This window comes from Lampetra planeri, chromosome 27 (genome assembly GCF_965212315.1).
Source record: "Lampetra planeri chromosome 27, kcLamPlan1.2.h2, whole genome shotgun sequence".
Lineage (NCBI taxonomy): Eukaryota > Metazoa > Chordata > Hyperoartia > Petromyzontiformes > Petromyzontidae > Lampetra > Lampetra planeri.
The window spans coordinates 5629147-5642948 of NC_136133.1; the positions used below are offsets into that span (position 1 = coordinate 5629147).

The 13802-nt window shown below is 52.0% G+C and overlaps 1 protein-coding gene across 1 annotated transcript in view; it reads right to left on the reverse strand.

Moving 5' to 3' along the window:
• Positions 1-13568, reverse strand: part of LOC144728065 (insulin-like growth factor 1) — a 41949-nt gene extending 28381 nt beyond the window's left edge. The window contains exon 1 of the mRNA XM_078607348.1: positions 13409-13568. Within this exon, the coding sequence (XP_078463474.1) occupies positions 13409-13459 (51 nt within the window). The 5' untranslated portion in view covers positions 13460-13568. The remainder of the gene's footprint in view (positions 1-13408) is intronic.
• Between the last annotated feature and the right edge of the window lie 234 nt (positions 13569-13802).

The window sequence follows — 13802 nt, forward strand, 5'->3', positions numbered from 1 at the left end:
GCTCTGGGGATTCGTCTGGCGAGCGGTGACGCCGGGGTTTGAGACACGGAGTGGAGTGGGGGGGGCACGGAGGAGAGGATGGGGGAGCACACGTGGGGGGGGGGGGGGCATCGACGCTATGGCAGCTTCGGTTAGCTACGGTTGGCTACGTGTGGTGCGAAAGAAGTTCACTTCTGCAGAGAGAACGCGGCGGCATTGAGAGGCGCGTTGCGCGAGGTTTCTGATTGTAACCGCTCAGCACATGATGATTATATCATTATTATTATTATTCCTGCCCCAGGTGGAGAGACAGACGGAGAGACAGAGAGAGAGAGAGACAGAGAGACAGAGAGAGACAGGGTGAGAGACAGAGAGAGTCAGATAGACAGAGAGAGACAGATTGACAGAGAGACATAGAGAGACAGAGAGACAGCGAGAGACAGAGAGAGTCAAATAGACAGAGCGAGAGAGAGAGAGAGACAGCGAGAGAAACAGACAGAGAGACAGAGAGACAGACAGCGAGAGAGAGACAGAGAGAGACAGGGTGAGAGACAGAGAGAGAGAGTCAGATAGACAGAGAGAGAGACAGATTGACAGAGAGAGAAATAGAGAGACAGAGAGACAGCGAGAGACAGAGAGAGTCAGATAGAGAGACAAAGAGAGAGAGTCAGAGAGAGACAGGGTGAGAGACAGAGAGAGAGAGAGAGAGTAAGATAGACAGAGAGAGAGAGACAGATTGACAGAGAGAGAAATAGAGAGACAGAGAGACAGCGAGAGACAGAGAGAGTCAGATAGAGAGACAAAGAGAGAGAGTCAGAGAGAGACAGGGTGAGAGACAGAGAGAGAGAGAGTCAGATAGACAGAGAGAGAGACAGATTGACAGAGAGAGACAGATTGACAGAGAGAGACATAGAGAGACAGCGAGAGACAGAGAGAGTCAGATAGAGAGACAGACAGAGAGACAGGGAGAGACACATACAGAGAGACAGACAGAGAGAGACAGAGAGACAGCGAGAGACAGAGAGAGTCAGATAGAAAGACTAAGAGAGAGAAACAGAGAGAGACACATACAGAGAGACAGAGAGGGACAGAGAGACAGAGAGAGACGACATCGCGGGCGGCATTATTTATTTGTGCGAAGTGGCCACAGCGGACGACGGCGGCGGCGAGCGAGCGGCGAGCCAACAAAACAGGAATCCAGTCCGGGCACAACGGCTTCTGGTGTGGGGGCACGGGTCACTGCCTCTGCGTTCAGTGTTTGCGTGAGATCGGAGGGGTGGGTGCTAAATCCCACAAACCCCCTTCACCCTACCACCACCACCACCCCCCCCTCTCGCAACAATTTTTTGGGGTTTGTTGTTACGTTATCAGCCGGGCTCAGAGGCGTGCTGGGTACGCCTCTGGATTTAAAGTCGCCAAAGTTGTTCCGCGGTGAAACCGAATCATCTCCGGACAGAGTCCCGGTTTTTTTTTTCTTTTTAAAAAAGTGACATAACCGCATACTTGTCCAGAGCGGTGAAGTATGGTCAAACGCACTCTAACAGACTGCTGGGGCAAGTGCTGTGAGCGAGCAGCACCTATGAAGGCCGGCACGGCACGCGAAGGGGGTGGGTGGCCAGCACCACGTCCGGCCGCCTTTGTCTCCCCAGTGGCGATGTTTACTGCACACCGCACCCTGGTACTCATTTGAGTCCTAGTCGACCTAGGGCAGGCCCGGGACCGGTTCAAATAATCGTCGCCGGTGTTGGCCGTGAGCGGGAGTCGAACTCGGGTCGCCGGGTTCGTAGCGCCGCGCGCTAACCGGTGCACGGCTGCGGTGTGTGAATAAGTTCAACACAGACACACACAGCGTGAACACATACAGCGTGCACACACACACATACACACAGCGTACACACACACACATACACACACAGCATACACACACATACACACACAGCGTACACACACACACAAACACACACACAGCGTACACACACACATACACACACACAGCGTACACACACACATACACACACACACATACACACACAGCATACACACACACGCACACAGCATACACACACACATACACACAGCGTACACACACACATACGCACAGCGTACACACAGCATACACACAGCGTACACACACACACAACATACACACACACAACATACACACACCCAACGTGCACACACACGCGTGCATAAACATCCAGTAAGTAGGTGCAATTGAGAATGACTCCAGATTAATTAGTCACACACAAACACACACAAACACACACAAACACACACAAACACACAAACAAACACACAAACAAACACACACAAATACACAAACAAACACACAGCACCTCCACAAACCCCACGGGGTATTCGTGAATGCGTCGCTCGCGTAAAACGCGCGCACCTTTCGTAGACCGCGTCTCGAGAAAACCACAAAACAATAAAGGTTCGACGCTTTTTAAATCCTTTATATTAAGTTCGCTTGCTTGCGTGCTTGCTTGCTTGCTTACGACCGTGCAAATCTTTCGGTCGTTTTTTAACCCACTTCCTGTGATCCAATCGAGCTGACATTTTCCACACAGACTCGTTGTGCGAGACAATGAATGTTCGTGAAAAAAAATTCCCAAAATTGTACACTTTTTAGGCAAAAAAATGATTTTACATATATTCAAATAGAACTCATTCATGGCTTTGGCTGAACGTAACAGTGTAAGTGCCCAGAGCGTAACCCCTCCACAGGCCGTGGCGGAGTAGCGCAGTTGGTAGCGCCCTCGCTTCCCATGCCAAAGGTCGCGGGATCGATCCCCGCGTCCTCCACAGGCGAATATATTTTTAAATCCTTTATATTAAGTTCGCTGCCACGCATATAAAGGATTTATAGTGAAAAACTTTGTTTTTGCGGGTTATACTTATTAAATCCTTTATATTAAGTTCACTTGCTTGCTTGCTTATCACCGTGCAAATCTTTCGGTCGTTTTTTAACCCACTTCCCGTGATCCAATCGAGCTGACATTTTCCACACAGACTCGTTGTGCGTGACAATGAATGCTCGTGAAAATGTTTTTCCAAAATTTTACACTTTTTAGGACAAAAATATTATATTTAATTACCAATTGCTTAATGGTGCAATGCAATCATCTGACCCATAGGTGGCAGCCATCTCAAGCCAGAGGACGAGAGGACTCTAGCCGCCACGCATTAAAGGATTTATAGTGAAAAACTTTGTTTTTACGGGTTATACTTATTGCGGTCATTACTTTCGAGTGCAAGCGGTTAAAACTTCCTTAACAAAATCACCACAATCCCACCCCCACCACCCCACCACTATTAAAATAATTCGTATTTCTCTCTGGTCGTTTCATGCTCACGTCTTTCTTTGCGCCTTGTCGATATCGTCGACATTGATTCGTTGTTGCTGCTGCTGCTGTTGTTTTTATTGCCCGCACATTTGTGCCCCAGGATAACCGCGTTACACAAACAGCAGTAGCGCGACATGTTCTGAAATTTGACCACAATGCAAGACCACCGCTGCTGCTCTTTTGACCGAGAGAATCGTTTTTTTTTTGCTCTCCCTCCCACCCTCTATCTCTCTCGTTGTTTTGCCAAAGGGAAGCGAGAGAGAGAGAGTGAGAGAGAGAGAGTGAGAGAGAGAGAGAAACCCGAGCGGCGAGACTGGAAGCGCAGTGCGGACCGACTGAACTCTCGTGACAAAGACGAAGATTCACCCAACCCACCCACCCAAAGACAAAGGCACGGACCTCCCGTGTAGCCTGTACATAGACTGTAGGGGCAAGTGCTGTTAGCGAGCACCTATGAAAGCCGGCACGGCACACGTGGGGGTGGGTGACCAACACCACGCCCGGCCGCCTTTGTCTCCCCAGTGGCGATGTTTGCACACCGCAACAGGTAGCTAGTTTGAGGCTGAGTCGACTTAGAGGAGGCCCAAGGCCAGTTCAGATAATCGTCACTTGGCGGTGTTGGCCGTGAGCGGGAATCGAACCCGGGTGGCCAGGTTCGTAGCGCAGCGTAGCGCTAACCGCTGCACCACCGCTCCCCACAGCACACTCCCACACACCTGTGTAAAACACCGTGTTAGCGAGCGCCTATTGTGTTAGCGAGCACCTATTGTTGATGCCATGCAGACAACGCACTGCGACTACGGAGCCAGCAACCCGAGTTCAATTCGCGACCACGGCTATATGAATTCACGCTCGCAACGAGTGACATTTGAGCCGTTCTGACAAATCTCGGCGAAGTGGGCACGAGTCAACAGGCCTCAAGGCGGACACGCTTCGTCGTCATCGCAGAGCTTCGACAAAGGGCTGCATATTAATAATAATTATTAGAACAAACAAAAAAAGACAAAGATCCCTCGTATAGCCTCAACAGACTGTTGGGGCAAGTGCTTGTCAGCGAAAGCCGGCACGGCGGCACGAGGGGGTGGGTGGCCAACACCACGCCCGGCCGCCTTTGTCTCCCCTAGCGGCGATGTTTACTACACACCGCACCAAAGTACTCATTCGAGGCCGAGTCGACCTAGGGGAGGCCCAGGACCGGTGCAGACAATCGCCACCGGTGTTGGCCTCGAGCGGGAATCGAACTCGGCCCGCCGCGTTCGTAGCGCAGAGTAGCGCTCACCGCTGCACAAGCGCGTCCCCATAATAATTAGCATCACCACCGCCACCACCGCCACCACGGTGATTCCACGTATGCACGGTCACCGTCCACGCTACGCTGCGCTGAGCCCCTGGGCAAGCCTGCCAGGTGAGCCCTCCCTCTGCCACGCGCCTTACGCGGCACGCGGCTCTCCCGAGCTCCCCTGAGACAATTGCCGAGACAATTGCACCGAAATACAGAAAACCACCCCCACCACAGCCTCAACCTCAACTCCCCCCATTGACTTAATCTGCCCGCCCCCGTTACAACCTCACGCCCACTCCCCCCCTCGTCGCTCCTGTCACATCCCCGCTGGTGCCTTCAACACCACGGCCGCCTGTAGGGTGCGGAGGTTCACATCCACTGGCTGGACATGATTTTAGATTTCTTTTGACTGAATCCGGTGAAAATCCGCTCAGGGTTTGTGTTCACCTATATCAAATGGAGTCACTGGATACGTCATTTCCTTCGCGCCGTACGTCGCCTACCGCGCTAATCGGAGGCGCGAGGGAAGGACAACAAACTAAACACAAAAAGCAGTTCTCAAGAAAATAGTTTGCAAATTTAGATTTCAAAGTGCGTAGCTCCAGTAACGGCTTCCTACTTACAGGAAGAGCGTTCCAGACGGCCCCAGGAGCGCATCTGAAAGCGCGCAATGCAGTATGTGCGTACGTTGAACTTCTTTCGCACCGTACGTAGTCAATCGACATGGTTTCAAAAGTGCATCGCTCCCAGTGGGCTTCCTAATAGCGGAAGGAAGAAGAGCGTTCCAGACGGCCGCAGAAGCGCAGGTTGTCTCGTCTGTAGAATGGCTCACAGCAGCCTTGTCTGGCGGGGCAGTCCCCCCCCCTTCTTTGTTAGATGGTTATTTCCATATTCTTTCATTTGCTGCTGTTCTAAAGATGCCCGCCACGGGACTGGATGGGTTGGGCAGAGCTGGCACTGCTGGGAGCCGAGGTTGATAGCCAGGCAGCCGCCTGCGATTAGACCACAGTCTCAGCTGTAGTGCGTTGATGGTTAGCACGGCTGGCTACGTACGGTGCGAAAGAAGTTAAACATACATACATGGTCTCAGCCGGGTCACCAGTAACCGCACGAAAACAAATCCCATCCCAGTACATAACATTTTGTTCTGCACTCAATTTGGCAAAATTCCAGCTCTGATAATGCAAGCACATCACTTTGACTGTCACGTGACGAGCATTCGTCTACAGCAGAGTGGGTGGACGGGGAAGAGTGCCTACGCCCTCACTTTGTGGATCAGAGGTCACGTGAAGGGATCTCAAACGTAGTTCTGCGATATCCGCTTCTGCGGGCTGTTCTCGTGTTGACAAGTGACTTATTTGCAAGCGGGAAAAAAAAACGACACGGGAGAAGACCTCGGCTCGCATAAGAAGAAGAAGAAAGAACACATGTTAAAGGCGGGGTTAACAACCAATTTGCTGTACTGCCATCTGCTGGCCACCACAGCCCAGCGAGGTTGGAAGTTCTCGTAAATATCTACGTGTTCCACCAACGCGTTAAGCCAGTGGTTCTTCTTTTTCTACTTAACCTGGGGGTGCATCACGCCACCCCCATGCGTGGTGCGAGATGCCCTTTTCTGGGGGTGCGAGACGTGGGCCAGATTTGTTTTGTTTAGAAGGTAAATCATCGAAAACACAAATTAAGCACGGACACATAAGTACAAATGGTTGTTTCATCAAACCCCTCTCTCTGTATTTATTCACGTTACACATTTTGTGACGGTTGAGAATCAAAGGGGGGGCGGGGGTGCTAGGGTGCAGCAACAGTTAAGAACGGCTGGCTTTAAGCCATCAATAATAACGCCACAGACACCTTGCCCCCTGGCTCTTATCGGCAGGGGAAAGTGTGTTCCGCAGAGCGCCAAATTTGCCGAGGATGCTGGTGGCTCTTCCGCGCAAGAACCGCGCTGGTGCAGGGAAGCCCATCGAAGAGCGCAAAGGACGATCCGTTTGCAAGCGGCGCACGCAGAGAGCGTGGATAACGCCGACAACAATCGTCAACGCAACCTCCAATAATTACTGACCAGCGTGGCTTTACAAAAGGAGTAAGGATCCACACCTCCTCGAGGGTGTGCCAAGCGACGCTTCTTTGCAGCGCGTGCAACGACCTTACTGTGTGCTCAGTAAGCAAAAGGGTCATTGCCCGAAACGTCGCATGTTATATTTTTTTCGTTTGAGGCCACGCGGTATTGTTCCCAAATGCGTTGAATTTCGTTTTGCTCTTTTGTTAATACAGGGTCATGTGATCGTAATTATGATAATGATTTAGGTGTTAGTGCACGCACAGAGCGCTGCGCGTGCACAGGAGGGCATTGCGTGAGAAGTGACTTGGGTAGAGGACAGAATGACATTACTTGATACAGCTATCGTGCTGTGACGGTTCCACCTGAAGACGGAAGCTTGTGTTGCCTCCGAAGCGTCGTGATTTTTATTTTATTTTTTTATTTTACTTCTATTAATTTAAATTTTTTACCTACGTGACTTTACCGAAAAAAACCTAAGCATATGAATCCTTGCAGTCACGAAAGCTTCAAATCTAGAATTATTTACTTCATTCTGGAGGAATCCGATGAGCTGTGAAGCTCTTTATCACAGAAGTCCAGTCGAACGACTGGAGAGACAAGATTAGAGAAACTGAGAGAGAGAGAGAGATATTATTCCTTTTTTTTATTGAAACAGTTGAGTATGTAATGTATGTGTTTACGTTCAACTTCTTTCGCACCGTACGTAGCCAACCGTGTTAATCGGAGGTGCGGGGCAGGGTGGAAGGACAACACAGCAAACACAAAAAGGAGTTCTAAAGAAATGAGTTTTCGATCGAGATTGTTTCACAGTGCGTAGTTCCAGTGGTTTCCAAATGTACACAGCGTATGTGTGTGTGCGGTGTGTGTGCGGTGTGTGTGTGCGGTGTGTGTGTGCGGTGTGTGTGTGTGCGGTGTGTGTGCGTGTGTGTGTGCAGTGTGTGTGTGCGTGTGCGGTGTGTGTTTGTGTGAGGTGTGTGTGAGTACGGTGTGTGTGTGAGTGCGGTGTGTGCGTGTGTGCGTGTGTGTGCGGTGTGTGTATGTGCAGTGTGTGTGTGCGCGGTGTGTGTATGTGTGCGGTGTGTGTGTGCGGTGTGTGTGCGGTGTGTGTGTGCGGTGTGTGTGTGTGGTGTGCGTGTGTGCGGTGTGTGTGCGTGTGTGTGTGCAGTGTGTGTGTGCGTGTGCGGTGTGTGTTTGTGTGAGGTGTGTGTGAGTACGGTGTGTGTGTGTGTGAGTGCGGTGTGTGCGTGTGTGCGTGTGTGTGCGGTGTGTGTATGTGCAGTGTGTGTATGCGCGGAGTGTGTATGTGTGCGGTGTGTGTGTGCGGTGTGTGTGCACTGTAGCGGTTAGCGCGCTGCGCTATGAACCCGGCGACCCGGGTTCGATTCCCGCTCACGGCCAACATCAGTGACGATTATCTGAACCGGTCCTGGGCCTCCCGTAGGTCGACTCAGCCTCAAATAAGTACCTGGTGCGGTGTGTAAACATCGCCACCGGGGAGATAAAGGCGGTCGGGCGTGGTGCTGGTCACCCACCCCCTCGTGCACCGTTGCGGCCTTAATAGGTGTTCGCTAACAGCACTTGCCCCTTCAGTCTGCTAAGGCTATATGGGAGATCTTTGTCTTTGTGCTTTCTACGTTTAGTGTTTCTTGGGACACGGTGTGCTTCACCACTGCCACTTTTTGTGCGCGAATCTTGCCCTTTTTTTTAAATTCCTTAATTGGCTCAAAACTTCTAAAAGACAAATATTATATTTGAAATTCTATGATTTCTTACCTTTTAAAATAAAAAAACATAATTTGCCTCAATCATTAATTCTTCTTCCTCTGACGTTGTTGCTGCGTCTGTCACGGTCCGTGTGAGTTTTTTTTTTCAATTTATGTAACCCCGACTTGCAGAGCTTCCTAGCTCGCAGGCGACTTCATAATAAAACTGAAACAACCGCGCGGTGTACAGCTGTATGCAAATCTCGGCGGTTTTGCAGACAGCGGAATGGTATGAGAGCCGGTGGTGTGTGTGTGTGTGCGTTCGCGACTGGGCTGGGTGGGATTAAAGGCTAAAAAAAAAAGTCCGCGGACCGAGACTTCCATACAAAACGTGGCTTTTTTTTCCCTCCAACGTTTTTACAAAAGGGCGTTGTACATTTTACACATCGGTTCGCCCAGACACGGGGGGCATTGCACAGAGGGCGCGTACGGAGAACTTTGCCTCTGCGGTCTTCTTGGGTTTTCTTCTTCGTCGTATTCTTGTCGTACGGCTGACGATGTAGTTGGAGGGCAACACACGACAATTTCACATTTCAGGTGGTGGCTCAAGCCCAGCCAACCGCGTCAGGAGCAGTAGCGCAGGAGTAGTGAATCGTCATCATCATCATCGGCTGTGATGTCTCCCTCGTATTTGTGGATCGGGGCTTTGTTGCGTCGTTATACGTTGCACTGCGGTCAGTGCTGAGTCTATATGGGTAGTGCTGAGTCTATGGACTTCAGTGCTGAGTCTATGGACTTCAGTGTTGAGTCTATGGGCAGTGCTGCGTCTATGGGCAGTGCTGAGTCTATGGACTTCAGTGTTGAGTCTATGGACTTCAGTGTTGAGTCTATGGGCAGTGCTGAGTCTATGGGCAGTGCTGAGTCTATGGACTTCAGTGCTGAGTCTATGGGCAGTGATGAGTCTATGAGCAGTGTTGAGTCTATGAGCAGTGATGAATCTATGAGCAGTGTTGAGTCTATGGACTTCAGTGTTGAGTCTATGGGCAGTGCTGAGTCTATGGGCAGTGCTGAGTCTATGGACTTCAGTGCTGAGTCTATGGGCAGTGATGAGTCTATGAGCAGTGTTGAGTCTATGAGCAGTGATGAGTCTATGAGCAGTGATGAGTCTATGGACTTCAGTGCTGAGTCATGAGCAGTGCTGAGTCTATGGACTTCAGTGTTGAGTCTATGGTGCAGTGCTGAGTCCACGTTCTTCTTCCATGCGGCTGATGTAGATGCAGAGCAGCAACTACAATTTCACATTCAAGTAGTCAAGCCCAGATAACCAGCGGAGTGCATTGTCATCATCATCGCTGTGATGTCTCCTTCGTATTTGTAGATTGGGGAAATTATAGCGTCTTTACACGTTGCACTACCACGGTCTGTCCTGGATGACCAGAGTCGCACCACCCCTACGACTGGAGAGCTGTCTTCATGTTCCATTCGTGCAGCATCTGCCATGGTTTTGTGCAGTGGATGCGGTTTAGGGTGGACCGTCAGCTTCGTGGAAGATCGAACCCAGAGGGATCTTCTGCGTTGGGTCTCTCACGAGGCTCTGCGGTGTCTTGGGAAGGCAGGAAGAAGCGGACGGCGGCGATGTCGTTCTGAATTTAAGTAAAATAATCATGAGCAGGAAGGAAGGAGTAGTGGCGCAGTGATTAGCGCACTGGGTTACACACCCGCCCACCCGAGTTAGATTCCTGGGCGACGGCAAATCCTGCGAGTGGCGAGCTCTCGCTGAAAGATGTCCCCCTGCTCCTCTCGTTCACCGAACACGCACTGACCAGCGTGGTGAAGTATGGTCAAACAACCCCCCCCCCTCCATCAGCCCCCCCTCCTCGCCCCCCTATACCCCCACTTCCGGCATGTGACCTACGCTGCGTGGTCGGGGGAGTCCCTCGTCCAGCAGTGAAATTGACGAAGGGGAGGGGGGAGGTGGTGCTGCAAAAAATGATTGTTATTCATTTGATACTAACACGGGGGAAAAAGGCATGAAATGCAAGAGGGTTTCTCCCACGTTTAACGGAGTCTGCAGAAGGGAGGAGGACGACCGCTGTTCGCACAAATATTGTTGGAGAGAAATCGGTTCGTGTTGATATTGTGCCGCTGTTCGTATGAACGCGGCGGGCGGGCGGGCGGGCGGGCGGGGGGGGGAGTAAGGAGAGAGGGGGGGGGGAGGGTGGGGTAGAGGGGTTCGGGGCATTTTTGGTGGAGGAACAGATAAACTATGAATTCCATGAACCTCGAGACAAAACGTTTCCTTTACCGCAGCGAGCGAGACGCGAGCGGCTCTGGACGAGCGGCACGCGGTTTCGGCTTGGTGCGGCGGCGGGCACGGAACAAGTTGCAGCGTAACGGAGCTCGTACGCGCGGAGCGGACAGACGCCGGGTCTCAGCGGGAAGCGAGAGGTTCACCACGTGCGGGACAAACTCCGCTTTGCTCCCTCGGGCAGCTCCTGCCAGTTGCGGGGGGGGGGGAGAGCATCGGGCGCCCGGGTACTGCCTACTTAGGGGGAGGCAATGGACACCGGTGGTGGGTTCGGAGCGGTGGCGCAACGGTTAGCGTCACTGCAAGTGTCGGAAAGCGGCTCGGCCGAGTTGGATCGTCGGCCACGGATGAATAAACGCCAGGGGCGTGTTGTGATATCGCAGCCGGTTATTTGCACTCCTCCTCCTCGCCCACCTCTCCCGTCTAGGGTACATGAACTCGCATTGACCAGCGTGGTGAAGTATGGTCAACTAACACATAGTTTGACACGGCTTGGAGGGGTTGTCTTGCGAAAGGGGTCGTAAGTTGTTATTTGTGTTATACCATCAGATCAATGGGGGGGGGGGGGGGGAGGTTGTTTTCTTCTTGGTCTTCACATGAGCAGGTGGAAACTCATGGTGACAGCACATTGTACACCTCGTCTTGAGAAGTCAACGCGTGTACGCGTGCTGATGTGAAACCACGCGTAAGAGGGCTTTATAATCTTGCCTTACAGATCTTGCCTTGGACCAGTTTGATCCACACAACACACACGCGCACACGTACACACACACACTCGCGCGCGCGGCGCAGTATCGATCTGGTAGGGCAACTATTTACAGAGAAGACCCATGACCCGGACCGACTGATCGAGTCTCCGATAAGGCGACCCCCTCGTCAGAACGAACCGCGGCACGCGAACATTCTTGTTATCAATGGGAAGACTTCCTTAATAACCTTAATACGCCGTCACACACGGCGGGGCTGCTGTAATTACCAACTAAAAACGAGTTATTTATCTTGCCAAGTAAGGCCGCGCTGAGCTGCTATAAAGTCGGTCTTTTTTTTCAGAAGCGACTTGACCATCACAAATGATGGCTCAACAAAGTGGGATTATCGTTATCAAGTGAACATTTACAGCGGATAAAAACTCGAAACCGCGTGTCGATTCTAAATGCGGAGGGACAAACCGGAGGACCCTGAGAAAAATCCACGCGACCACGGGGAGAGAGAGAAAGAGACGCAAACTCAAAATATCCAGCAGGCGTCAGTGTCGGGATCGTACCCACGCACGACCTCCTGTATACCAGGCGAGGCAGTTAACATCTCCTAGCCACCCGTGGACACACCCGCTACCCCACATTTAATAGGCTCAAGCTCAACGATATCGTTTTTAAATCCTTTATATTACGTTTACTTGCTTGCTTGCGCGCTTACGACCGTGCAAATCTTTCGGTCGTTTTTTAACCCACTTCCCGTGATCCAATCGAGCTGACATTTTGCACACAGACTCGTTGTGCGTGACAATTTATTTTCGTGAAAAACAAATTCCTAAATTTTCCACTTTTTAGGAAAAAATGTTTTTCATATTTAATTAAAAATACCAATGTGATAAAAATGAAACTCTTACTCAAGAAAAACAGAAATGAATAATAAAATAAAACCGATGCCACGCATAAAAAGGATTTATAGTGAAAAACTTTGTTTTTACGGGTTAATTTTTGTTTGTGTGCATGCCTCTTCGGCAGAAGCACAATCTGATGATGTGAAGATTCCCAACAGAGCGCGCAGCCCACGTGTCTCGCGCCGGTGCCGTCGCTTGGCGCTCGTGGGAGGCTCACGACACAGAGCGAGGACCCACGTCTAGGGGGCGAGCGATGTAGGAGTGGGTGCCCGTGCCCTTCTACCCCTTCTCCACCTCCACCCTGCCCATTCACCAACTCACACTGACCAGAGTGCTAAAGTATGGTCTTGGTCACACACACACAACACAACCCCTGCAGTAACTGGCACGGGGTCTTGGGGGATGGAAGGGGGTAGGAGGGGGGCAGGGCTTGGTCAAGCAGTGGATTGATAAAGGATCGCACAATGTTCCACTCGGAGGTGTGGGGAGGGGGGGGGGGGGCGTTGGTCGGTGACCCCCCCCCCCCGTTAAAAAGGATGGGGGGGGGGGCAGGAGAATGTTGCCCCGTTTTAGAAGGAGCCCGGTGCAAAGGGGGTCCCTCTTGGGGTCTGCGTGATACACAGCGGGTCCTTCACTACCGAAGGGGACCCGGTGAGCAGATGCGTTCATGGCGCAAAACTAACAACAAGAAAAGTTTTCTCATAGCACGAAGACCCCCCCCCCCCATCACCACCCCCACCGCCCCCCCGAGGCCACCCTTCAATGCCTCTTTATCTGAACTCCTCCTCGTTGGAGGGAGCCGTCTCCGTTGCAAGAAGACGGAGACCGCTCTTGGAGACACTCCCGTGTCGGACGGGAGAGAGAGCGAGAGAGAGCGAGAGAGAGCAGAGCGTGAAATCTCTTGTGAAAGGGGGGGGGGGGGCACATAAAGCAAAGCATTGAAAAAAAAAACCCGAAATGATGAACGAAGCAAAGTGCCGACTACACCGAGCATCTTCTTATTCCCTCTGCATCGTAAAAAAAAAAGAAGAGAGAGCGAGACTAAGGCAGGAAGGCGGCTGGGGTTTAGGTCGTGGTGGGTCACGGGGAGTTGGGTGGGTGGTGGGGGTGTCACCTGTCCTCACCTGGCTGAGGTGGTGCGGACGCGGCTGGCGGCTTGAGTGGAGGAGGCCCATGGTGCGAGCGAGCGGTGCTGCTGCTGCCGCTGCCGTGATCGCGGTGACGCTAAGAACGGCGAAGACGCGCCGTTGCTCCCTCTCCTTGCGGACTTTCAGCGCGGGGGGGAGAGAGAGGCGGATCTAAGTTTGGCATCGCGTTTTATCCCCGTGCACCAAGGGGGGGGGGGGGTAGGGGGGGTGCTTGCAGCAGCAGCAGCAGGAGGGGGGAGGGTTGGGCTTACTGAGTTGGGCCAGAGAGGGTGAGGATGGTTTGAGGGAGGGGTTGACGTGGCTGTGGGAGGGGAGTGGTGCTAGGGGGGGTAGTGGGTTGGGGGGGGGTTTCAAGGGAAGTTTAGACGAC